The sequence below is a fragment of the Diabrotica undecimpunctata genome, chromosome 4, assembly GCF_040954645.1.
Source record: "Diabrotica undecimpunctata isolate CICGRU chromosome 4, icDiaUnde3, whole genome shotgun sequence".
Lineage (NCBI taxonomy): Eukaryota > Metazoa > Arthropoda > Insecta > Coleoptera > Chrysomelidae > Diabrotica > Diabrotica undecimpunctata.
This window is the reverse complement of record NC_092806.1, coordinates 89,874,071-89,900,059: the sequence shown is the minus strand read 5'-3', so window position 1 is coordinate 89,900,059 and position 25,989 is coordinate 89,874,071. Positions and strand designations below refer to the sequence as shown.

Here is a 25,989-nt window from a genome sequence, read left to right as displayed (position 1 = left end):
CTTCTTCTTCTTCTTTTTATATAGACATGACTCTGTCTGTTTTTTAATGTGCTTCCAGTAAGTTGTCGTTCCATCGTTTTCGTCTTCTCTACTGATCGTCTTCCTGTTGGGGAATCGTCTCTTGCCGTCTTTACTACTCTATTTGTTGTCATTCGGCTCATTCACTTATGATTGTTCTATTCTACTCTTCGATTTCTTACCCAGTTTTTGATGTTCTCCACCTTGCATCTACGTCGTATATCTGTACTTCTAGCTCTGTCTCATAGTGTCTTATCATTAATTTTTTAAAGTGTTTTCATCTCTGCTGTTTCTAACATCCTTTTTGTCCTGTTTGTGTCAGGTCTTGTTTCTTGTCATTATTGGTCTGATGACTGTCTTGTAAATTCTGCCCGTTTCTTTCCCGATATTTTTATTTCTCCATATTGTTTCATTGTTTCATCAAGAGGTTTGGGCAGTGTTGTAAAAACAACCTGTATAATATTGTAATAGTATAGTTATTTTATCAAATTGTGCGCTCAGGTCGTCAGCTATCGTGTTAACGTGTGTGCGACTGATTCCCTACATCAGGGACCCGCCCTTTCCTCGTTATATAACTTAGGACAGACAGTGCTAATTTGCCTCTCGGCAAGTAAAGACGGGCTGGGGTGTGATCCCGAAAAGTGCGTGGTGCGTAAGTGATAAATGCGCTTGTAAACCCGGTGTTTTTTGTTAAACGTATATCAGTTTGTTTCTCTCAATTCTATGTATCTCTGTTACTGCCTCCCAGCACTGTAAAGCTAATGATATTTGTATAACTCTTTTTAGTATTATCAGAATTGCGATAATTATCAATGTTGAATTAGCCCTTAAGTTCACTATAAATAAATCGAAGGAAAAATACATTTTAATTGTTTTATTGCTTCAGTGGTCCTTAATAAATATTTTGAAGCAATTAGTTGTTCAAATACGTCTCTGTTAAATGTGGATAGTTTGGCAACAAAGTTTACCCTTTCCATCATTTGTGGTCTCTTCGAACCGCATATTGTTTATCGCAATTCCTCTTCCGATTTATCTTCATAAATCAAATTAATTTTCTCTTATTTAATTCTTTTCCCATAAAAATTAAAATGAAACTCATTACTAAGTGCTCTTCACAAAATAGAACTTTGCATAAAAACATAAGATAAACAATCTCACGGTACATGGAACATTACGTCACCACGCAAGTGTTTGAAGTGTTTATTTCAACATTCTTAGATTTATTGCTCTTCGCCGGTATCAAATAAAATTGCTGACAAGAAACATGTGATGTGACTGGATTTATGGATTTTTTACGATTCATTTCTATTTGGTGAGTTCGTTCCAAGATATATTTTTATAATCACGCGTACAGGGACATTCAAAAGTTCGAACGCATATTATTAGTATACAGGACGAGTTTATATTTCGCAGGATTCGTACAGACAGTATTTTCTGAGACTCTTGTATATTATACGGGGTGGACTAAGCTTTGTTTTATTATCTGTCTACCCAACAGACGGAGTTATCACGTAAATACCATGTGAACTCATGAAATATTATAATCATTCCTACAAACAGTCAAACTAGTCAGAATTCGTGACAAACAGTTGATCAGTGAGAGAACAAGAATACTGTCATTAGTGCTATCCTCCCTACTCGCGCTGGTCGTCGGACGGTTTGGCCGCTTCTTCGAAGAAACCTATTGATACTGCCATGTTCGCATTAAACTAGTGACGTACCAGAAAAATAAAATAAAAAGTACAGACAAAAATTGAAATGAACGATTATTTTATAAAAACATGTTATGTACATCGTAATAAAAAAAACGTAAATTTCAATAGGATTAATTGGGAGCATTATAAAAGCTTAAGATACCGCTAAAATGTAAGTAATGCAAGCTTGAGTGAGTTTGAGTGAGTTTGAGTGAGATGAGTTTGTTGTTCATGAATTTCATGAAGCCATCACAATGTGGGTTCGACTCTGAAATAAAAGAGAGAAAAAGATTAGTAAATTGTTAAATAAATTAATTTTGACTTACCTGGTATAGTGTTAATAATTTCTGAATAGTATAGTTGCCTAGTGTATAGGTGAATCGTCTAAACCTTAAAAAGAACAAAAAAAGAAGAATTCTTAAAGAAATATTTAAACATAGAAATTTTGAAAACGTCAGAAAATAAACTGTCAAGCAAGTCTATGGGAGCTAAATTAATAGGGGTTTTGTTAAATAAGAAATTACAATGATGTGGAGATGAAAAGAATAAATTGTATTAGCATTGTAATAGAATAAGTTTTATATCTGAACAGTTTTTTTTATAAATTCCCAAATTAGATGTGATTAAAGTGATTATGAGAAATTAATGTGGATTGACAAATGTGTCAGAACAGGACAGTTTTATGGTTTAAAAAAAATAGAAGACGAAAAGAAAAAAGAACGTTGGTTGCGGTTAGCAACGAATGATAGATTTGAGGAGGCCGACAAGAAATTTTGAAAGAGAGTCCTGAAATTGTGGAATAGGTCGGGAGTGTTTTTTTAACTCGTCTAAAGAGAATTTTAGTTTTTCCACAGTTTCCACAGCAGAGATATCCAGAATTTGTTCCAGAGAGTAAGAGAAACAATTTAACTTATAAATTATTATTGGAGTACAGAAATGTCATTTAAATTGAGAAAATTAAAATTCATGAATTAACATAATTGCGATAGGCCTTAAAAAAATTGAAAATATTAATGATCATTAAATTAAAAATAGAATAGTACGTACCTTAACTTCCGAAGAGAGGATTGATATTCCAGTTTCACCAATTATTTTGCGAGTAGTTAGTTTTCTTTAAATAAATCAGAACTGTTTTAAAGTAAGGTTGGATAATAATTTTGGGGATCATTTGAAATTTTGATTATATTTGAATGCAAGTTAAAAGTCAGCGGAATAAAGTGTTCATTTTCTTTTCTTTATAGTTCATTTAAACACTTTATAAAGTTGCAATATTTATTTAGTTTTTAGGTACTTGTATAGTCTCCACATTTTGTAATAAATTTTTATTGTCATGACTCTAAACCACATTAAGATTTATACGATTCCTATTTTTGTAAATTTTTAAAGGCAACCCAAGTTGCAGACGAATTTTATTGTTTATATTAAATTTGTTCAATATTAATAAATAACGTGCTTCATTTGGGTTAATTTATCAAAGGTCTAAAGTAAATTTTGGTTTAATTTCTTTTTGAACTCTACCAGGAGACTACAGAGTCGACGTCACACAGTGACAGATTGCTTAGAACACATAATTGAGCTAGCTGAGGTATATATTAAATTAAACAACGAACCACAGATTTTAAAAATTACAACATTTATTATAAATAAAAATAAAATTAATAAAATACAACTTTTTCAATTGACGCTAACAACGTGGGGCCTCTCGGAAAACAGAAATAAGGGTGTTTTTAAGCAGATTTATTAATATTACACAGATTAGAGTAAAAATAAATTGGTGTGATTAGTGTTGCAGAGATTCTGGGGCAGTTAAAGTTAAATTTGAGAATAAATAGATATTAGGATAAAATGGCAGACCGAATGACTTTAAGAAATGGAAAAGAAGTCGTACCGAAAGAGAGTAAAGGAGAACAGGTATTAGAACAGGAACAGGATATACAGGTAGATGAAGAAAGCAGAGGAAGGTCAGGAGAAGTTGTAGTATATTTAGAGCAATGCATACAAGAAGCAGGACAAGGTGATAGAGAGGGAAGTCTAACAGATAGTTTGAGAGAGGAGTTGGATGAGACAGTGAGAGATAGACGTGATGAAAGTGAGGATGAAAGTAGAGTGCAGGAGGAGAGACGCAGGGAAGGAGATGTTGGAGAGTCAGGGATGACACAGATGGATATGAGGCAAATAATGCGGATGCTACAACAGATGGATCATAATATTAGGGGGGATATGCACAAAATGGATAGTAATATTAACAATATTAGGGGGGATATGAACAAAATGGAAAATAATATTAAAGGAGAACTTAGGGGAGAGTTAATTAAAATGAGGGAAGAAATCAAAGAAGAAGTGAAGATAGTCAGGGAAGAGATGCTACACATTACCCAAGGTTTAGAAGAGAAAGTAGAACAGGTTAGAGGAGAAAGTGAGGATTTTAAGAGGAATGTACAGGAGGAGATATCCAGAGAAAAGGCCATAATTAGAGCGGAAATAGGACAGGAAATTGGGAGCAGATTTGTAGAGTTGGGAACATCCATTCAAGAGAATTTACCAAGGGAAATAAACAAAGAAGTTAATAAGCAGAATAAAGAGATTGTTAGGGAGGTAGAAAGTGTTAAAAGGCAAACTCAGGATCATGAGGAAAAACTTACCATTATCAAAAACAATATAAAGATGGGATTGCAGAATTTGGAACTGGAAATTGGTAGGCATGCAAATCAGGCGGAAAAGGGAGATAGAGTATTACAGGGACAAGTTGAGGAATTGAAAGAGAAATTTAAAAATGCAAGTGAGGAGATTCAGCGTTTGGAATCAAATCTAGGACAAACAAGGGGAGTGAGTACTGTGATGCCGAGTTATAATGATGGGGGAATTAAGTTTGACGGAAACCTGAATCACTTACATCCTAGAATATTTGTAGATATCATCAAAAATAAGGTAAAGAATGTAAGGGATCCGATAGAAATGAAATTGAATATTCGAAACATGTTAGTGGGCATGCCATTATTATGGTTTTGCAATAATGAAAATTCCATAAATAATGTGCAGGAATTTAAGGCCAAGTTTATTAACTATTTTTGGGGAGAAAACCAACAGGCTAGTTTCAGGGAACGGTTGTATTTTGGGAAATTCAATTATGAAAAAAGTACCAACTACAATCTGTACGCAATGCAGTTATTCCAGACAGCACAATACTTAGAACCGGCTATGCGAGAAGAGGAGATTGTCCTATACATCGCCAGGCAATATAACCATAACATGGCGGAAACAATAGCTCTTCACAATATAAAGACGATGGAAAGTCTGACAGGATATCTTCAGAGGATTGAGAGGAGTGTAGGGACGCAGAATCGAAATGGAAAAGAGCAAGGGACATATAGGAATAACACAGCAAATAGACAGGGATATGTGAATCGAGGGAATAATTATAGGGAAAGAGAATTTGAGAGACAAAATAGAAGCAGGGATTTTACAAATAGGGGAGAGAATATGAACAATGCCAGGAGAGATATCGGAAGATATAACTGGGAACGTAGACAAGGGAATCCAAACAATGATAGAGGGAATAACTGGAGACAAGGAAATGACAGAGGCAATAATTGGAGACAGAACCAGGGAAATTATCCACAGGAGACGAGAAATAGGGAAGCTTACAGAGAAGGGAATCCAAGATATAATAGGGGGGAAAATGAGGAGAGAAGACAGGTGAATGTAGTTAGAACAGAGGAGAATAGGGGGGAAGCAAGTGTTGATGCAGAAGGGAGAAATTTTGTTTAGACCGCTCCTATGTGCATAATATTGTCTACTTATCAAAGTATGAACATCCAAGGGAGTTTATTAGAGATACTGGGGAATTAAATAAAAATAATAACACTAATACTTTAAAGTTTATTGAAGGGTACATACAAGATTCAGTATACAAGTTATTATTACATACAGGTTCAGAAGTAACTCTAATCAACAAAAACATTGTAAATAATTTAAATAAGGACAATATTATGGTGATAAAAACAAATAAATTATCATTAATAGGGGCGAATAATAAAAAAATTATATGATACTAATAGTTCTATAATCTGTAATGTAAAATTGGGAAATAAAATGTATGAAATACAAATGTTAGTGGTAGATCAAATTGATCAAGACAAACTTTACAAATTGATCAAGAATCTATTAAATTTTGTAAATTAAATAAAGAAGAGATTTTGAATAAAGAAGAATTTCAGATTTGTCAAGTAAACAGTTCAGAAGAAATTATTTTAGTGCCAAAGGAACATGAAATGGAGATAAGAAGTTTGTTAAAGGAACATCAGAGGTTATTCAATCAAGAGGTGTGTGTGGCAAAACAATATGTACATAAATTGGAAATGAACAAAGAAATCAAGAATTATAAAATGAAGACATATCCCATTCCGTACAAATTAAAGAATGAGGTGTACCGAGAGCTGGATAAAATGCTGAGGGATGGAATAATAGAAAGAAGTAATTCTCCTTATATTAGTGCCATCACATGTGTAAGAAAAAAATCAGGAGAAATCAGGATATGCCTGGATGCTCGTAATATCAACAGCTATACGAGAAAACAATATGAGAGTCCAATGAATGTTGAGGGTATTTTTGGAAGAATCACTAAAGCTAAAGTTTTTTCAAAGTTGGACCTTCGGCATAGCTTTTGGCTTATTCCATTAGCCAAAGAAAGCAGATGTTATACAGCATTCATGGTGGATGGTATTGTGTACCAATTCTGTGTGGTACCATTTGGACTCCAGAGTTCATGTGCAGCACTGGTCAGAACTTTGCATTCCATTCTGAACAAATATGAAAGGTTCATTCTCCACTACATAGACGACATCTTGGTATTTTCTGAAGATGAGTTGTCACATCAGGATCATCTAAAAACATTAATGGAGGAGTTAGAAACAGCAGGTTTAAAATTAAATTTGGAAAAATGCTCTTTTTACCAAAAAGAAGTCAAATATCTAGGATATGTGCTCAATACACAAGGAGTCAGTATGGATCCAGAAAGGATACAAACGATTCAAGAATTTGCCACACCACATAATCTCAAAACACTCAGAGGTTTCTTAGGAATATTGAATTATTTTAAACGAATAACTCCAGACCTAAGTAGGATGGAAGTGCCACTAATAGAACTGTTAAAGAAGAACCAGAAATGGGAATGGACTCCAGAAAGAAATACAGCTTTTTTACAATTAAAACAAATTTTTACAACTAATTTGCAAGTGTATCATCCGCAGTATGATAAGGAGTTTATACTAAGAACGGATGCATCATGTGAGAGATTAGCTGGAGTGTTGTTACAACAACAAGAAGAAAAGGAAGTTGCTATAAGTTTCGTATCTAGGGTAACCAAAGATTTTGAAAAAAGATATTCAGCAACGGAACTAGAAATGGCAAGTGTGATCTACTGTGTTACCAAATTAAGATTTTTTTTGTTAGGAGCACATTTTGTATGGGAAACGGATCATTCTGCTCTGACAACTTTGTTTAAAAACAGGTTTGCCAACAACAGAATTCATAGATGGAGCCTTTTGTTACAAGAATATGACTTCGAAATTAGACATATTCCAGGCAAGTCAAACATTGTAGCAGATGTACTAAGCAGAGAAGCACAACAAAGAAGTGAAGGAAGAAAATATCAAATTGGAATCAACAGAATGAAGAATGAAGAAGGGCTGTATTCGTTAGAAAGAATCTTGGAAGATCAGAGAAGATTGGAAGAAGCAGAAAAGAAGAGAGCAATCAATATCAATGGAGTATGGTGTAAGAAGTTGGAAACCATAGAAGTTTATGTCGTAATCAAAGAATTAGCAGAAGAAATCATGAGAGATCTACATGCCGAATATGGTCATATAGGGAGCAGAAAATTATGGATGTTGTTTAGGGAAAATTATTTTACAAGAAAAGATATATCCATCACTAAAAGTTGTACCATTTGTCAGTTAGCAAAGGAGAAGAATTTCCACAATGTTAATGTAGCAAAATCCATAGTTGCAGAGAGACCTTTAAAATTAGTTGCTATCGATTTTGTCACTAATTTAGCCATAAGTGAACAGGGTTGCAAAAATATTTTTATAATAATTGACATACATACAAAATTTGTAAAGTTATATCCCAGCGAAAGGACAAATGTAAAAACCGTAAAATACTATCTAGAAAAATACATAGAGGAAGTAGGTACTCCAGAAACAATTATCTTAGATCATGCCACATATTTTGAAAGTTCAAGATTAAAAAGAGTTTGTGAAGAAAAGAAAATCCAATTAAATTTCATTAGTATCAGAAGACCCGCATCTAATCCTGCAGAAAGATACGTCAAAGAGGTGGTAAAATTCTTAAGAATTTTGTGTGCTAGACAACATTATTTATGGCAGGAAAATTTGCCACAAGTTGAAAGATTTTTAAATGAGACACCACATGGAATCACCAAACAATGCCCATATTTCCTAATGTCTGGAAAGTATCCAGAAAGACCCTGGGAAATCAGTAATACAGGGGACATTCAAGAAGTAATGAAGAAGGTGAACCAAAATTTAATAAGAAATGCTAATCGTTATGTAAATAGAATCAATAAGAAGAGAAAGAAAAGAGTTACTTTTGAAAAAGGGGAGAAGGTACTTATCAGGTCACTACAGGTGCCTAAAAGGGATGAAAATCTCTGTGGAAAATTACTTTTGCCATTTGAAGGACCTTATGTCATTAGTACTGAACATGGGGTAAACAGTTATGAACTAAGACATTCAGAAACTAATAAAATTAGAGGGATATTTAATATAGAGGGAATTTATAAGTATTATGAATAAACATACAAGGGTAGGCAATATTATGACACGAATTTGGTATTATAAGATATAAGTTTTGTAAATAGAAGGATAATTAATAAATAAGCATACCTTGTGAGAAATTTGATAATTAAATAATTTATTAGGAACAGATGTACAGAATATTGATGAATTTATATAAACAAAAAAAAGTTGATTTATTTTCAAGTAGATTTATAGGAGTTACAAGTATAAATAAATGAGCAAAGTACTATGGACAAATCGATATTTTGTAGAAATTGGGAAATAGGGAATATTATAATGATAAATAGTATATGCGGAAATAAGATGAAAAATAAAATTATAAGAAATATTGAAATATGAAATATAGAGAGTTATATGTAGAGATGATGAAATGAATATTATATGCGGATATAAAAAGAATAAATAATAATGCGGCAATGAATAAAGATACTGAAATAGTATATGAAATAGTATATAGGGGAACAATTATAAGAATTTCTACGAAAATAGTACAAGAAATAAATAGTACAGGAAAAGAAGTAAAGAAATTGGGAAAGTACTTGGAAATTTGATTCTGAAGTTGATATAATTAGTGAAAGATTTGTAGATTTTGTTTGGAGAATTCTGTATTTGTCATAGAGTAAATTATAAAAAAAATATATTCAAGAGATATGCTTATTAATAAAAGTCAGTTTATTGTTATGTTAATATTAATAAAATATTTAAGTTTACCGGTAAGAATTTAGATTTAGTAAGTGCTGATAGTTAGCACTGAACAAAATCCAAATTGGGGGGAAGTTGAAATGATTTCAATATGTTAAAAAGGATACAACTTAAATGGATTTTTATATGAGTTTGTTGTTCATGAATTTCATGAAGCCATCACAATGTGGGTTCGACTCTGAAATAAAAGAGAGAAAAAGATTAGTAAATTGTTAAATAAATTAATTTTGACTTACCTGGTATAGTGTTAATAATTTCTGAATAGTATAGTTGCCTAGTGTATAGGTGAATCGTCTAAACCTTAAAAAGAACAGAAAAAGAAGAATTCTTAAAAAAATATTTAAACATAGAAATTTTGAAAACGTCAGAAAATAAACTGTCAAGCAAGTCTATGGGAGCTAAATTAATAGGGGTTTTGTTAAATAAGAAATTACAATGATGTGGAGATGAAAAGAATAAATTGTATTAGCATTGTAATAGAATAAGTTTTATATCTGAACAGTTTTTTTTATAAATTCCCAAATTAGATGTGATTAAAGTGATTATGAGAAATTAATGTGGATTGACAAATGTGTCAGAACAGGACAGTTTTATGGTTTAAAAAAAAAATAGAAGACGAAAAGAAAAAAGAACGTTGGTTGCGGTTAGCAACGAATGATAGATTTGAGGAGGCCGACAAGAAATTTTGAAAGAGAGTCCTGAAATTGTGGAATAGGTCGGGAGTGTTTTTTTAACTCGTCTAAAGAGAATTTTAGTTTTTCCACAGTTTCCACAGCAGAGATATCCAGAATTTGTTCCAGAGAGTAAGAGAAACAATTTAACTTATAAATTATTATTGGAGTACAGAAATGTCATTTAAATTGAGAAAATTAAAATTCATGAATTAACATAATTGCGATAGGCCTTAAAAAAATTGAAAATATTAATGATCATTAAATTAAAAATAGAATAGTACGTACCTTAACTTCCGAAGAGAGGATTGATATTCCAGTTTCACCAATTATTTTGCGAGTAGTTAGTTTTCTTTAAATAAATCAGAACTGTTTTAAAGTAAGGTTGGATAATAATTTTGGGGATCATTTGAAATTTTGATTATATTTGAATGCAAGTTAAAAGTCAGCGGAATAAAGTGTTCATTTTCTTTTCTTTATAGTTCATTTAAACACTTTATAAAGTTGCAATATTTATTTAGTTTTTAGGTACTTGTATAGAGTCTCCACATTTTGTAATAAATTTTTATTGTCACGACTCTAAACCACATTAAGATTTATACGATTCCTATTTTTGTAAATTTTTAAAGGCAACCCAAGTTGCAGACGAATTTTATTGTTTATATTAAATTTGTTCAATATTAATAAATAACGTGCTTCATTTGGGTTAATTTATCAAAGGTCTAAAGTAAATTTTGGTTTAATTTCTTTTTGAACTCTACCAGGAGACTACAGAGTCGACGTCACACAGTGACAGATTGCTTAGAACACATAATTGAGCTAGCTGAGGTATATATTAAATTAAACAACGAACCACAGATTTTAAAAATTACAACATTTATTATAAATAAAAATAAAATTAATAAAATACAACTTTTTCAATATATATAACTCAAATTTGGGAATGCCAAAAGTCCTTTTTTAAAAAAGAATTTATTAGAGCTAAAACGACTAATTACAATAAAATCAGATTCTAAACTGAATAAAATATTAGTTAAAATAAAACATTATACATTTGCAATTATACAATTCACAATATTACGAAACATAGCGTCAGCACTCCTAAGTTCAATGTCTTTGACAATGTCAGCACTCCTGAGTCCATGGCCTGAATAAACCCATAGGCGTCGCTCTATAACTCCTCTTCCCCTAGATTGAAGCTCCTTGTGGGAGGTGAATTTTCGAACTGGAATCGTCTGGGTCCTGTATGTTTGACATTCTTATGTCTTCTTTTCTTTTGGTTTCTTTTCTTGTTCTTATCGTTATTTTCTTATAAATAATGTAGATGATTATTACAACGATGGCAAGATATAATATGATCGTCCAAATGCTGGGAATGTGGTAATTTTCTCTTTGTTCCATGATGGGTGTGATTCTGTTTGTGGGATTTTTTTCAAATTTTAAATTCTTCAAAGTTATTTTCATGGGTGAAACGTTTAATTCTTTAAACTTTAATTTCGGCTCGGTGATTAATATTGGTTGTCCAAAGGTTCGATCTTGGAACAACAATTCTTGGTTTCTAAAAAGGATTGTACACTGTGTATTTTCGATCAGAAAGATGCCTGTCAGTGTTTTAATTTGAATTCCTTCAGAGCATTTGAAAGTTAATTTTTCCTCCATAGGAAATATTGCCAAAAACTGGTTCATCTCTGGTATGATTTCGATGTGATTGCCTTGGATGTCTGCCTTAATATATTGACAATTACTGGAGTTTTCTTGTAAGATTATTTCCTTTTCGCATATGTGTTCTTGGTTATTTTGTAGACGGCTTGGACATTGGAAAATTTTACCGTGGGTGCAGATGTCGTTGAGAGGTATTATTGTATTTTTATTTTTTAGCAAATATCTTGTATTAGGTATTATTATTGCAAATTCTGACTCAATTTGTGTGGGTATAGGTAATAAATAGTAGAGATCAAAGATGTTCTCAAAATCGATAGGAATTGTTAGAAAATATTGAATTTGGTTTTCCTCTATTTTACAGGTGATTTCCAGAATGGATTCAAAATCTAAAATATTTTCGTGTTTTAATTCAAATGGTAATTGTGTTTTGTGAAATAAAGAGATTCTTTGTAACTCTCGAAATAGATCACTAGATTTGATAATACTAGGGTGTAAGGTTTTGAGCTTACAAAAAGTAATAGAATTTTCTACAGTCTCCATTACATCAAGTATGGAATTATATGTGATAATCAGTTCATTGAACATGTCTTTTAGATAAATAACGTTCTCAAGTTTGGTTTGAAAATCGACAATGTCTTTTATTTCAAAAATCTTTGTTTTAAGGATTATTTCATTTGTTTGAATATCTTGAATAGTTTGATTGAAGTTATCTATGATTTGTTGACTAAGAGAATATTGATTAAGTATCTGATGTTCTAATTTTAGTTGATTAGTTTTCAAATGTTCTAGTATTAAATTTATCTTTTCGCCATCTTCGGCGTCTAAATTACCTGTGATTGCTTTTACTATTGAACCAAAGCCATTAATTAAGCCTCTTTTCCTTCTTGTTAAATTAATATGAATATTTAGACCGCTAAATTTTTCTTGTATGCTGTTTTTGATATATTGAATAATATTAACGTAGTTGTACGTCTCTGATCTAAAGAATTCGCTGTTAGAAATGTTATTTTTAAGATACTCAAATTGCTTGTTCAGGTTGTCATATTCAGTTACAAGTGGTTTTAAATTATAAAAATGTACAAATGTATGACTAGATTTTTGGAGTTTTGCGGTTCCTAATTTTATAGGTAGAATGCCTAGGTTGTGGGTGATATCCTTTATTTCGGCTGTTGTATGTCCGATTGTGACGAACCTGGAAAAATATAAGGTTTCCGTTTAGGTCGTTTTACATTTGAAAGGTGAATGTTTTCGGTAGTATTTTTATGCCGCTTAATGAGTTTTGCTGTTTTCTTAAATTTATTAATGGATTTAATATTTTCTTTTTGATATTTATTTTTAGTTGTTCCTTTTATTTGTCTGTTTCGCACAAATACTTCGGTAGGAATTTCATTTGGTAATTCCTCGCGTGTTTCATTTGCTTTATTTATAACTTTTGCTTTGTTTTCTTGAAGTTTTTTTGTTAATATTAGAATATAGTAATTTCATTTTATCCTTATGATTAGAAATATAATTATTAATTAATTGTTGCTCTAGGTCAATGTTAAATGGGGAGTTGATGTCTAAATGTCCCGTGACTAGTTCATGGGGTTTAATTTTTGTTACGGCGTGGATAGTACTGTTGTAAGCTAATAATGCATAGTTTACTTTTTGTTCTATTGGGTCGGATTTATACTCATTTTGATTGTTTAGTAACCTGATATGTTCTATAATAGTTGAATGAAATCTTTCAGCTATACCATTTGATTCTGGATGCTGGGAGGAGATAAAGTGGATTTTTACCTTGTGTAATGCTAATAAGTCTTTAATGACTGAATTTTTTAGTTCTGTACCATTGTCTGAAATGATTTGTTCTGGAATACTATGGTGAGTAAAGAATCTAATCAAAGCGTTTGCTACTTCGATACCTTGAGCAGAATTAAGTTTATAAAGTTGGGCATATTTAGAGAAAGAATCGACTATCGTTAGAAATTTGGTATTTTCAAGAGTTATGGAATCTAAATGTAAAATCTGAAATGGCTTAATTGCTGTAGGAGTAATACTAAATACTGGCTTTATGGGATTCCTATCATATTTTGTTATTTGGCATATTTCGCATTCATTAATATAAGTTTGTATAGAAGCTCGTTGATTGGGCCAATAATATAATGATTTAATTCGGTTATCCGTTTCATCTAAACCTCTATGATTTTGCTTGCCTTCATGATAGTTTTGAATTATTTCTTTAATTTCGTTTATAGGGACATCGATAAGTTTCTTAGTGCAATTAATAAATGATATTTGAGAATTTTTAAAATATTTTTGGATAACAACGCTAAATTTCTCATATACTGGGTCTTCAAAATAAAGGTGATATTTTACTTTGGGTATGGTATATTCTTTAATAAAATCAATAACATCACGCTCAAAATTGTTTTTTGAGAATTGGACAAGAATTCTTTGTCTTTTATCAAATAATTTGATTATAGTGGGACTAGCAGGATTAAAATTAACTTCAGAGATAAAAATTTGGTTAATTCCCGTGTTTACAGGGTTTTCGGAAATAGGAATTCCGGGGGTAGGATTTTCTACATTGGTGTGTATCGTCTCACCGTCATCAGGATTTTCTTCTTGTCTATTATCTTCATCTATTTCAACAATCAGCGATTCTGTATCTGGTTCATTATTAAGATCTTGTTGAGCTTGTTCATTAAGTGTTTCCATATATTCAAAAATATTTCTTGTGTTTTCCAAATTTTTTGTTTCATTGACGTTTAGCTCTATTCTGGATAATGTATCACAATTTGTATTTAAAGATCCTTTTTTATAAATGATTTCATAATCATATTCTTCTAGCTTCAAGCGCCATCTTATTAGTTTGGAGTTGGGATCTTTCAATGAAAATAACCACTGTAGTGGTTTATGATCAGTAATAATAGTAAAGCGTCGTCCAAATAAATACGGGCGAAAATATTTGACAGCCCATACTATTGCCAGTAACTCTTTCTCAATTGTTGAGTAATTGATTTCTGAGTTGTTCAAAGTTCTGCTTGCATAAGCAATTGGCAAGTCGGATCCAATCTTTCCTTGACTAAGTACGGCTCCTAGCGCAAAATTACTAGCATCTGTAGTGAGATTGAAAGGACGGGAGAAGTCAGGATACTGTAATATGGGTTCATTTATGAGAAGTTGTTTACAAGTTTCAAAACATTGGATGTAATCTGAATCACTTACATTGATTTCAGCATTTTTCTTCAGGCGAGTAGTTAGTGGTTTAGTAAGTTTAGAAAAATCTTTGATAAATTTTCTATAATAACCTAAAAGTCCTAAAAATCCTTTTAATTGTTTAGTATTTTTGGGTATTGGAAAATTTTTTATCGCTTTTATTTTGTCTGGGTTCGGCTTAACACCTTCTGGCGTTACGATGTGGCCTAAATATGCTACTTCTTTTTTTAAAAACTCAGATTTATCTATTTGAATTTTGAAATTTGATTCTCTTAATCTTTGAAACACTTCTTTTAAATTAACTAAATGCTCCTGTAGACTTGTACTAAATATAATTATATCGTCAAGATAAACCAAACATTTTTCATTTTGTATACCTCTTAGGATATTATCCATAACCCGTTGGAACGTCGCTGGGGCGTTACGGAGTCCGAAAGGCATTCGCAAAAATTCGTAGTGACCATTTTCTGTATTGAATGCAGTTTTTTGAATGTCGCGTTCGTCCATCTCGATTTGATGAAACCCTGAAGCGAGGTCGAGTGTCGTAAAGTATTGACACCGTCCGAGTTTATCCAATAGGTCACTAATGTTAGGTAAAGGGTATCTATCACCAAGTGTGATAGCATTAAGACGTCGATAATCTATCACGACTCTAAACTTAGGTTTCTTGGAGGCGTCCATTTTTTTTGGGACCACCCATATAGGAGAGGACCAAGGGGAATCCGAAGGTCTAATAATATCTTGATCCAGCAGGTTCTGGATTTGATTTTGCACTTCTTTCCTATAAATTTCTGGATATCTATAGGATTTTGAATATACTGGTATATCGTTTGTTGTTTTTATTGTATGTTTAATTTTATTAGTAAAAGTTAATTGATTACCTTCGACATGAAAGATATCGGAATATTCTTTTATTAACTTTAATATTGAATTTCTTTCCTCAAAATTCATATGATCTGTTCGAACTTTAGAAATATCGAATTTGAATTCTTCAGCATTTATGGAATTAAAATTTGGATTTAAAATTTGTTCGTATTCAGCGAACTTTTCCACCATGATTGGGGAAGTTACATCCAATTTAAAATAAGATTCAGAAGAATTCAAAATCGTGCAAATAGCCTTATTGTTTTCTACCGTCGTAAGGCATTCCGGAATTTCTAATTTACCGATTTGTGTATATGGTATAATTACATCGCCATTTTTTATATTTTCAACATTTAAACTAATAACTTGCTCGGTTCGTGGCGGCACTACTATACAATTCGTGTTGCCACTGTTCCCGGCTTTATAATAATTCAATTTTATCTTACTCTGCGACGTAATTAAAACGTTATTGGTCAAATCAATTTTTGCATTTAATTTTTTTAAATTATCGAGGCCTAATAAGCAGTGAAAATAGTCATGGAATTTAAAAACGCAATAACTTAAATTTAATTTATTTTTAGTATTAAAAATTTTCGATAAGGGAATTTCAGTACAGTAATTTTCCTGTTTTGCTCCAAGTGCTGTTGAAATTTGAAAGGGTTTACGAAAAATTGAATTTTTAAAATATTTTTCAGCGACTTCTGGGGTTACAAACGATTTTGTGCTCCCAGTGTCTATTAGTACTTTAAGATTATGCTCAGGAAATACAATGTACGGCAATTCACTTTCGTTATTTATCAGATTTAAAAGTTCAACTTGAGTAATTATGGATTTTCCGAGGCTTTGTTCTCTAAAAAATGATTCTCATTAGTTAATTCAACTTCCTCGGTATCGCCAATATTATGTAGCTCCTCAGCTATGGTATTTTGTGGTTGACTTGAAAATGTATTATTGAAGCGTCTTTGATTTCCAAAATTTGTTGGTCTAAAAGTATTTTGACTAGTGGTACTCATTGGAGTTGGGGCTTGAAATCTTTGATTTGGATTTGATTTAAAGACATTACTACTTCTGTTATTTGTAAAAATATTAGTTCCTCTGTTATTATTTGAAAAAGAGGTTGATGCTAATGGTTGTCTTGTTTGTTGAAATTGTGTGGAGTTTGTTATAGGTGGGGCTTGAATTCTTTGTCGAGGTTCATTGAATGTAAAGGATCTGTTCGTTTGAGGAAATTTTTGTTGAAAGTTAAGATTTGGTCTTGGATTACGATTATTTTGAAAATTTGGCTTTGTTTGCCTAGATTGTGAAGAATTATTTTCATTTAAATAAATTTGAAAATCGTTAGTTAAAATACTTAGTGCAGAATTTAAATCTTTAGGGTTTTTAGTTCGCATGAAGGTGCCAAGTGGTTCTTTTAGACCACGTAATAATACTCGTAGGGCTAAATTTCTAAAATAGTTTGATAAAATTAATAATTCTTGGTCATTAGAACGGGTAGTAATTAAAGATATTTGTAAATTCAAAAGATGTTGGACTTTATTGAAGAATTCAAAGGGAGTTTCATTATTTTGCTTTAATTCTGACATTTCTATACTAAGAGTATAAATATCTCTTTTATCAGCGTATGTATTTAGCAAGGCATCTTTAAGATCTTGCCAGGTCCTAACTACACATGCTGAAATGTTAATAGCAGCTTCACCTTTTACTTTTGCTAATATGCTAGACATAAGGTATTCATTCTGAAAATCATCTGAATCAACTGTATTATAAAATTTAATAATCAATTTTTCACAGACTTCCACGAATCTAGGAAGTAATGTATTTTCTCCGTGGAAATCTGGAATCATGTCAAGATATTCCTTTTTTAATTGTGGGATTGCCATTTTTATTTTATTTTTTGAGTAAAAATTTAAATTAAAAGTACGATTATTTATTAAGGAGGAATAGGAACAAAAATTATCTTTAATAGGGAGTTTTGAGTCAGAATCTGAGTCTGATGAATCAGAATTTATTAGAATTTTAGGCTCTCTATACGACATAAGCACTTACCAGAGAAGAATTGTCCACTCCATGTAAGCTGGTTCACTCAGAAGGTTTGACTAGGCAGGTATCTTCGATATTCACTCGAAAAGTCCACTTAACACGATTCCTGTTATAAAGGGCTACTCAATCCACCCACAGGAATATAACACTTCCGAATTAAGGTCAATAAATCGTTGAAACGAACCGAATTTATATTCGTTAAACCCGTTTGACCTAGCTACTGACTGCGCCACTCAAATTTGGGAATGCCAAAAGTCCTTTTTTAAAAAAGAATTTATTAGAGCTAAAACGACTAATTACAATAAAATCAGATTCTAAACTGAATAAAATATTAGTTAAAATAAAACATTATACATTTGCAATTATACAATTCACAATATTACGAAACATAGCGTCAGCACTCCTAAGTTCAATGTCTTTGACAATGTCAGCACTCCTGAGTCCATGGCCTGAATAAACCCATAGGCGTCGCTCTATAACTTATATATATATATATATATATATATATATATATATATATATATATATATATATATATATATATATAGCGTTAATTTTAAACAATTTTTAACATTTGGCGTAGAAGTGGACAATTCAATTTTAAAATATAATGAAATGAAATGAATTTGTTTCGAAACTATCTTACCGATTTTTAAAATATAACTTTAAAATATAACCTCAATCTGACACTATAACTTAAAATTTTTTAATGCAATACAAAAATAATAGAAGTTCCTTAAAAAGTAAACAATAAAACCTGGAAGTGTCTTTAACAAATGGGGAGAAATGGGAATCAAAATACTATAGGCTAACTTTAGGCAATGTGGACATTATACACATGTAAATGTAAATGTGTAGGTGATGGTAGCTTACTCCATTTGTACAACATATACGCAACTGCGCAACATCGACCATGTTGAGTTCTGATGCTTTTAAGTGTCTTAAGTGCCAGGGCTTACGTGGTAGGTCAAATCCAGGAGGTGTCTCTGTGATGCAAAGTATAACTGTATTTGGTTGAGGTTTCGACCATTCATGGATCCATTTGGTGATCATGTTGAACTCGGTAGTTGCAGCTAATTCTGCGGTTTGTATTGGAGATTTTCTGGAGCGCAGTCGACCTTGGTTTACATCTTTTATATAGTTATGAATCGGCAGCGCCATGTTGCTAAGGATCTTCGTATATTCTTTGGTCAGCAGATTGATAGCAAATGGGTTGGTTTAGGTTTGATTACTCCAGCTATCATTCTCATGCTGTTATTGAGCTGGATATCAATATTTTGAACGTAAGTACTGTTGATCCATATTGGCATGCAATATTTAGCTATAGAATAAACAAGAGCTAAGCCTGAAGACGTGAATCTGGATAACGATGCCTCCATTTTGTGCCGCAGAGCTTCTGAATTATGTTATTTTTGGTTTTTAGTTTTTTAGCAACTGTACTTAAATGTTTTCTAAAGCTTACCGTTCTGCCCAAAACCACGCCTAGGTATTTTGGATGGTTATTGTGGTTGAGTCATGTGTCATCATAAGAACGTTAAGTAGTATTCTGGACTCCAGATTGCTGTTTAGGTGAAAGTAGGTTACTTCAGTTTTAGAGGCATTGGGGCAAAGTCTCCATTTTTGAAAGTAACGTTCCATAATTGCTAGGTCTTCCGTCAGAATCTCTTCAGCTTCTTTTGTGATTTTCTTGTTGTTAATAAAGCCCAGTCATCAGCATAGCCAAACTTTGTTGATGTTGTCGGTATGTCTGCGATATAAAGGCTATAAAGCAATATTGCGAGTACCGAGCCTTGTGGTAGACTATTTTTGAGTTTTCTGGGGGTGCTTATTTCGTATCCCATAGTTACTGAAATACTTTGTCGGTAAGCATATTTTCTATTAGTCTAGCAGTGAATTTGCAAGGCAGAGTACGTAAGAGTCTATAAATCATTACTTCTGGTCAGACTGTGTTGAAAGCTGCAGATCATTGGGCTGATTCTTTTAAACATTACTGTTTTAAGTAGTTTATACTATAAGATTTATATTATAAGAAATTGGTCGATAGCTTTTTGGGTGATCGGCTGGTTTATCTGGTTTTAGTATTGCTATGAATTTTGAATGTTTAAATTCCTGTGGGATTCTGAATGCAATTGAGTATGTATTCGTGGTGGATGCCGTCGAAATCTGGGTCCTTTCCCGGTGAAACGTGAGATTTTAGTGGAATTTGAGTGTTTAATGTAGTATTTTTTAAGTGTACTGTGTACTGATTGTTCCTTAAAAAAATCTAGGTAGATGTAAAAAAATTTCATAATTTTCCACGTTGAAATGTGAAGGAGTGATTGATTATAATAGTTCTACCCTTGTAATTTTACTAGAAGTTACTTGGCGCGTCCCTGTTTCTTATAAAATAATTTATACATATTTATACTGCGTGATTACATCCACAATACTTTTTTGACCAATATCTGTATTGGTATATGTACTTACCTAATTTCTTTACAAAACACAAAAATGTACAATACACAATATAAATCTTAACATATAAAATAAATACAATTAACACAATAACACAATACAAAGCACAATATTTCTTCAAAATACCTTAACGTACGCCCTTGTGTACAATACCGATAACTGACCCATACAACTTCTGCGAAGAAAGTAATTTGACAACGATCACGTGCAGATCATGCATTTTTATTACTCCGTCTTTTCGGTAGACAGATATTAGACTCTGAAATTTTTTATTTCTCGTGTATCTCTCATAGATAAATATCTCGCAAAGCTTTCGATACATCTCTAATCGCAATGGATCAATTGAAGAAACAACGCAAACCGTTGAAATAAAAAATCTCTCGTATCTCTAATTGGTTAAGGGATAACTCTGCTCAAGAAACGGATCCCTTGCAGTTCCAACTCCGTCGTACTGAACTAACGAATTGTTACGCCAAATATGATGACCTCATGGATCATATTGAGGAACTGGACGAAGCAAACACTGAAGAATGCGATAGGGAAGAAATTGAAGAAAAGTACTTCTCAACTCTAGCAGGTCTTCAACATAGAATGGAGATGCTCCAACCTCTTTCACACCAGTCCAGTTCCACTTCTCCACGTTTAGCTAGTGCTAAAGTGACTCTTCCTGAAATTAAAATTCAAACTTTCTCAGGATGCTTCTCAGAATGGAGTGCATTCTATCAGCTCTTCGAGACTTTAATTATCAACAACCAGGAACTCAACAACGTCCAGCGTTTCGTTTATCTCAAATCTTTTCTACGCAACGAACCTCTCCAGTTGGTAGAAAACATCCAAGTTTTAGAAGAAAACTTGAAAATCGCGTTAGACACTCTTCAAAATCGCTACGAAAACAAATCGCGCGTAATTAGTTTGCATATACAGCGTCTTTTCAAAGTTCCATCCTTAGTCAAAACTAATGCAAAGGCCTTACGTGAATTTTTGGTCACCGCAAAACAGACCTTACTCGCGCTAAAAAATATGAATGTACCCATCGAGCATTGGGATCTCTTATTAATAGAAATATTCTTGCAAAAAGTGAACTTTACCACTCACCGGTCTTTCGAATACGAGTTAGGGTCAAAAGATATTCCCACGCTAAATCAATTCTTTGATTTTTTAGAAAAAAAGTTTGACATTATGGAAAAGTTAAACTCCTCAGATAATAATGATAAAAAAGTTATTAAAACTCACTCTAAAACGGTCCTCTTCTCTTCGGCAAGTAATAAAAATAACTCGTACTCCAAAACATGCGTATTTTGTAATAATGCTACACACACTATTTATGCATGCACAAAATTTGCTAATCTTTTCTTACAGGATAAGTATAAATTTGTTAATGAAAATAAACTATGTTGCAACTGTTTAGGAGCTAAACACTTTTCTCAAAATTGTTCGTCTCAACGTTCATGTAGTATATGCAAGAAAAGGCATCACACACTCTTGCACAATGACCATGAAAATAGCTCTTCTTCTAGTAGATCTTTTCAACTACAAAATCACGCAACCTCTCGCAATGTACAAAACACTTGGTCTGATGGTGAAGCCGGTTTAAGTAATTCTGTCTCTCTCTCTGAATCTCAAACCTCTCAGGTCTCAAATGTGATGACTTATCTCTCTGCTCTGTCAATAAAGAAGGATGTTCTGCTGGCAACCGCTTTAGTCACTATTTATTCAAAGCATGGCGTACCCATACACGCTAGATGTATTTTAGATAGTGGATCTCAGTCGTCATTTGTCTCTAAAGATTTGGTTCAAAAATTAAATCTCTCTCCTTACAGCAAAAGGTTACAAATCTCTACTATCTCTGAACATAGTTCATTCTCGAACAAAATGGTCGATCTAGAAATTTTTCCATACAAAAGAAATGGTAATGGTTTCAAAATCTCCTGTGCTATTTTAGACAACATAACTTGTAGACTCCCCCAGTTATCCATAAACAGAAGTAAATTGAATATCCCCTCTACAGTCACTCTCGCAGATCCCACCTACTCTGTCCCTGGAAATATAGATCTTCTTCTTGCCAGTGACATATACAGCGAGTTGTTATCGGATGGTTTAACACGTTTAGGTAAAGGACTCCCTGTTCTCCAGAACACACACTTAGGGTACATTATGTTTGGTTCTTTACCTCCTTACGCACTTCACAAAGGAATTTATCGCTCACAGTTGTCCCCTACACAGTCAAATGTCTCTTTATTTGTCCAGTCCACATCTGAGGAAGATAAGCTCGATAATATAATTCGACAATTCTTCGAAGTCGAAGAAGTGACCCCCTCTGTTAAAATCTCCTCCTCTGAGGATCTGGCTGAACAAATATTCACTAAAACAACTCAAATTCTACCTTCTGGTCGGTTTCAGGTAAAGCTTCCTCTCATTTCTGAAAGAGCACATAAAATGCTGGACAATTCTTACAACATGGCTAGAAAAAGGTTTATTAGTTTAGAAAATAAACTCTCAAAACACGAAAATGTATACTCTCAATATAAAGCGTTCATCAATGAATATGTTTCTCTTGGACATGCCAAAAAGGTTCCTCTTTCTCTCACAAATGTGCACTTAGAAAATAAATACTTTTTACCTCATCACTCTATCATAAAAGAAGAATCATTAAATACCAAATTACGGGTGGTTTTTGATGGCTCCATGAAAAGTTCCAGTGGCTATTCTCTTAATGACATCCTGTTAAAAGGAAAAACTCTTCAGCCTGAACTTTTCGACATTCTCCTTCGGTTTAGATTGTATACCTATGTCTTCACTTCCGACATACAAAAAATGTACAGGCAGGTACAAATTCATCCTGATCACACATTCCTGCAGAATATTCTCTGGCGGGATTCTCCGGAACAGGACATCGAATGTCTTGAGCTTCAAACCGTAACTTATGGAACAAAAAGCGCAAGCTTTCAAAGTACTCGTTGTTTGATGGAATTAGCTAAAACTCATCAAAACAACTACCCATTGGCCTCCGATGCTCTCTTAACAGGCTGCTATGTAGATGACATTCTATATGGGGCCAATGACACGCAAACTCTTCTTAAGGCTCATAATGAGATAACTGACTGTTTTTGGAAAATGTTTCTAGTCTCTCTACAAACTCTGCCTATGTTATTTCACCAGAGAATGCTTCTAATAAGGTTTTAGGTCTCTGTTGGAACCCCAGTACTGATACATTTTCAATTTCTGTACCTCAATTATCAATAAAAGATAATTACACAAAAAGGGAAGTACTCTCTATTATCGCTCAAATTTTTGATCCACAAGGGCTCATTAATCCCGTAACTGTTCTTGCTAAAATTATTATGCAAAAAATTTGGATTTCTAAAATTAATTGGAATGACTCCGTGGATTCAAATATTTTAAATGAATGGTTGAAGTTTATAACTGATCTCGCTGCTCTCAAAGACATAAGCATACCCAGATGTCTTTTCTCATGTCATGAAATTTCTTCTATTGAAATTCACTCTTTTTCTGACGCAACTTTGAAAGCATACGCTGCTTGTTGTTATATACGGGTTATCTACAAATCAAAAAATGTCTCGTGCTCTCTCATTGCTTCGAAAAGTCGTATTGCTCCTTTAAAGACCATAACGCTTCCAAGGCTGGAACTTATGGGTGCTTTATTGGCTAGCAAGCTCACCACAAAGGTGGTTGATATCATAGGATAAATTGCCCTCTATTACCTATATAAACATGTGGAGCGATTCTGAGATAGTTTTGGCGTGGCTCAGATCACATCACTCCAGATGGAATCAATTTGTCGCCAACAGGGTAGCTCAAATTCAAGAAAATTCTTCTCACTCTCATTGGAGACACGTAAAGTCTAAAGACAACCCTGCTGACATCCTCTCCAGAGGAATGATGCCCTCTAACATACTCAACTCCACTCTTTGGTTTCACGGTCCTCAGTTTTTGCAAACATTTGACCTAAATTTGTCTGAATATAGTCCGAAGTTTAATTCTAATAAATTACCTGAAGAAAGAAAAGTTGTTCTTCACACTCGAAGTGCTCAATTTGATTTCTTTGTCATGCTTTCTGAAAGGTTCTTCAGTTTCACGAAATATGTAAGGACTATAGCTTATGTACTCAGATTTGCTAATAACGTAAGGTCTGGCACTCAAAAATTATCCGGTGCACTTGAAGTATCTGAACTTCAAAATGCCGAAATGAAAATTATAAAATTACTGCAAAACTCAAGTTTCTCCTCAGAAATCGCTGATCTCAAAGGCAATACGATTATTTCTAATAAGTCTCTCTTACAATTTGCTCCTTTTCTTGATAAAAATGAAATGCTCCGTGTAGGTGGACGTCTTAGGTATTCCGAAGTTACCTTTGATCAAAAATACCCTCCCCTCCACCCCTCGAAAAATCATGTTGTTCGTCTAATTCTCAAAAGAGAACATCTTAGGCTCCATCATGCAGGCCCTCAGAATGCTCTCTCTCAAGTTCGCCTTAGATATTGGCCCTTGAATGGTCCACGTGAGATTAAGAGGATAGTCCACGAATGTCATGTTTGTTTCAAGTTTAATGCCAAACCCTTAGCTCAAATCATGTCTGATTTACCTAAGGAACGCTTATGCTCTGCTCAAGTTTTTGCTCATGTCGGTTTGGATTTTGGTGGTCCCTTTCTAATAAAGGCCTCTAAACTTCGTAAAAGTCCCTTGATAAAGTCATACATAGCTCTATTTGTCTGTATGTCCACGCGTGCGGTTCATATAGAATTAGTCAGTGGGCTTACAACAGAAGCGTTTCTTCTTACTCTCAAGCGCTTTATCAGTCGAAGAGGTCTCCCTCAGACTATATTCTCTGATAACGCGACAAACTTTCTTGAGGCTCAAAATCAGTTATTCGATCTCTATAATTTCTTGAAAAATAAGGAAACTAACTCTTCTATTCAGGAATTTTTAGCCTCCTCTAAAATTCGATGGAAAACAATACCACCTCGCTCTCCTCATCATGGAGGACTCTGGGAGAGCGCTATAAAGAGTGCTAAATATCATATCTATAGATTATTGGGCAATCTCAAAATTACATTTGAGGAATTCAGTACCGTGCTTACCCAAATTGAAGCCGTACTTAATTCTCGGCCCATTTGTGCCCTCTTTAATGATCCCTCCGATTTCACATATCTCACCCCTGGTCACTTCCTAATTGGAAGGTCTCTCACCTCGCTACTTGACCAGAAGTATACATCTATCCCGGAAAATAGACTTAGCATCTGGCAAAATCTCTCTAAGCTCCAGCAACTTTTTTGGAAAAGGTGGTCGACTGATTATCTGAATCGACTTCAAAATCGTCCAAAATGGTTCCTTCCATTCAAAAATTTACAACCCAATGACCTTGTGTTAGTTAAAGAAGATAATCTCCCTCCTTTCTACTGGTCATTGGCACGAGTGATGGAAGTCTTTCCGGGTAAAGATGGCCGAGTGAGAATTGCATCTGTTAAAACTAAGGATGGGATTTTCAAACGCACGATAACAAAATTGTGTCCCCTTCCTAGTGAAGGATTATGTTAATGTTATTAGATTTAGTACTTTTACTCATACGTTGTTTGTATGAATTTGTATACTATTACTCATATTGTTTTTTTTTATGTACTCTTTTCTTTTTAATGCTTTTTATAATGTTAAAGCTTCAACGGGGGGCAGTATGTTGTAAAAACAACCTGTATAATATTGTAATAGTATAGTTATTTTATCAAATTCTGCGCTCAGGTCATCAGCTATCGTGTTAACGTGTGTGCGACTGATTCCCTACATCAGGGACCCATCCTCCCCTCGTTATATAACTTAGGACAGACAGTGCTAATTTGCCTCTCGGCAAGT

At 33.2% G+C, this 25,989-nt stretch overlaps 2 protein-coding genes across 2 annotated transcripts; both read left to right on the top strand.

Annotated features, from left to right (window-relative positions):
• Positions 1-20,613: 20,613 nt before the first annotated feature.
• Positions 20,614-23,307, top strand: LOC140438789 (uncharacterized). The gene has a single exon (XM_072528438.1). It carries the CDS (start codon positions 20,614-20,616, stop codon positions 23,305-23,307), a length of 2,694 nt encoding a protein of 897 aa, XP_072384539.1.
• A 549-nt stretch (positions 23,308-23,856) lies between these two features.
• Positions 23,857-25,680, top strand: LOC140438788 (uncharacterized). The gene has a single exon (XM_072528437.1). The coding sequence runs from the start codon at positions 23,857-23,859 to the stop codon at positions 25,678-25,680; it is 1,824 nt and encodes a 607-aa protein (XP_072384538.1).
• The last annotated feature ends 309 nt before the right edge of the window (positions 25,681-25,989 follow it).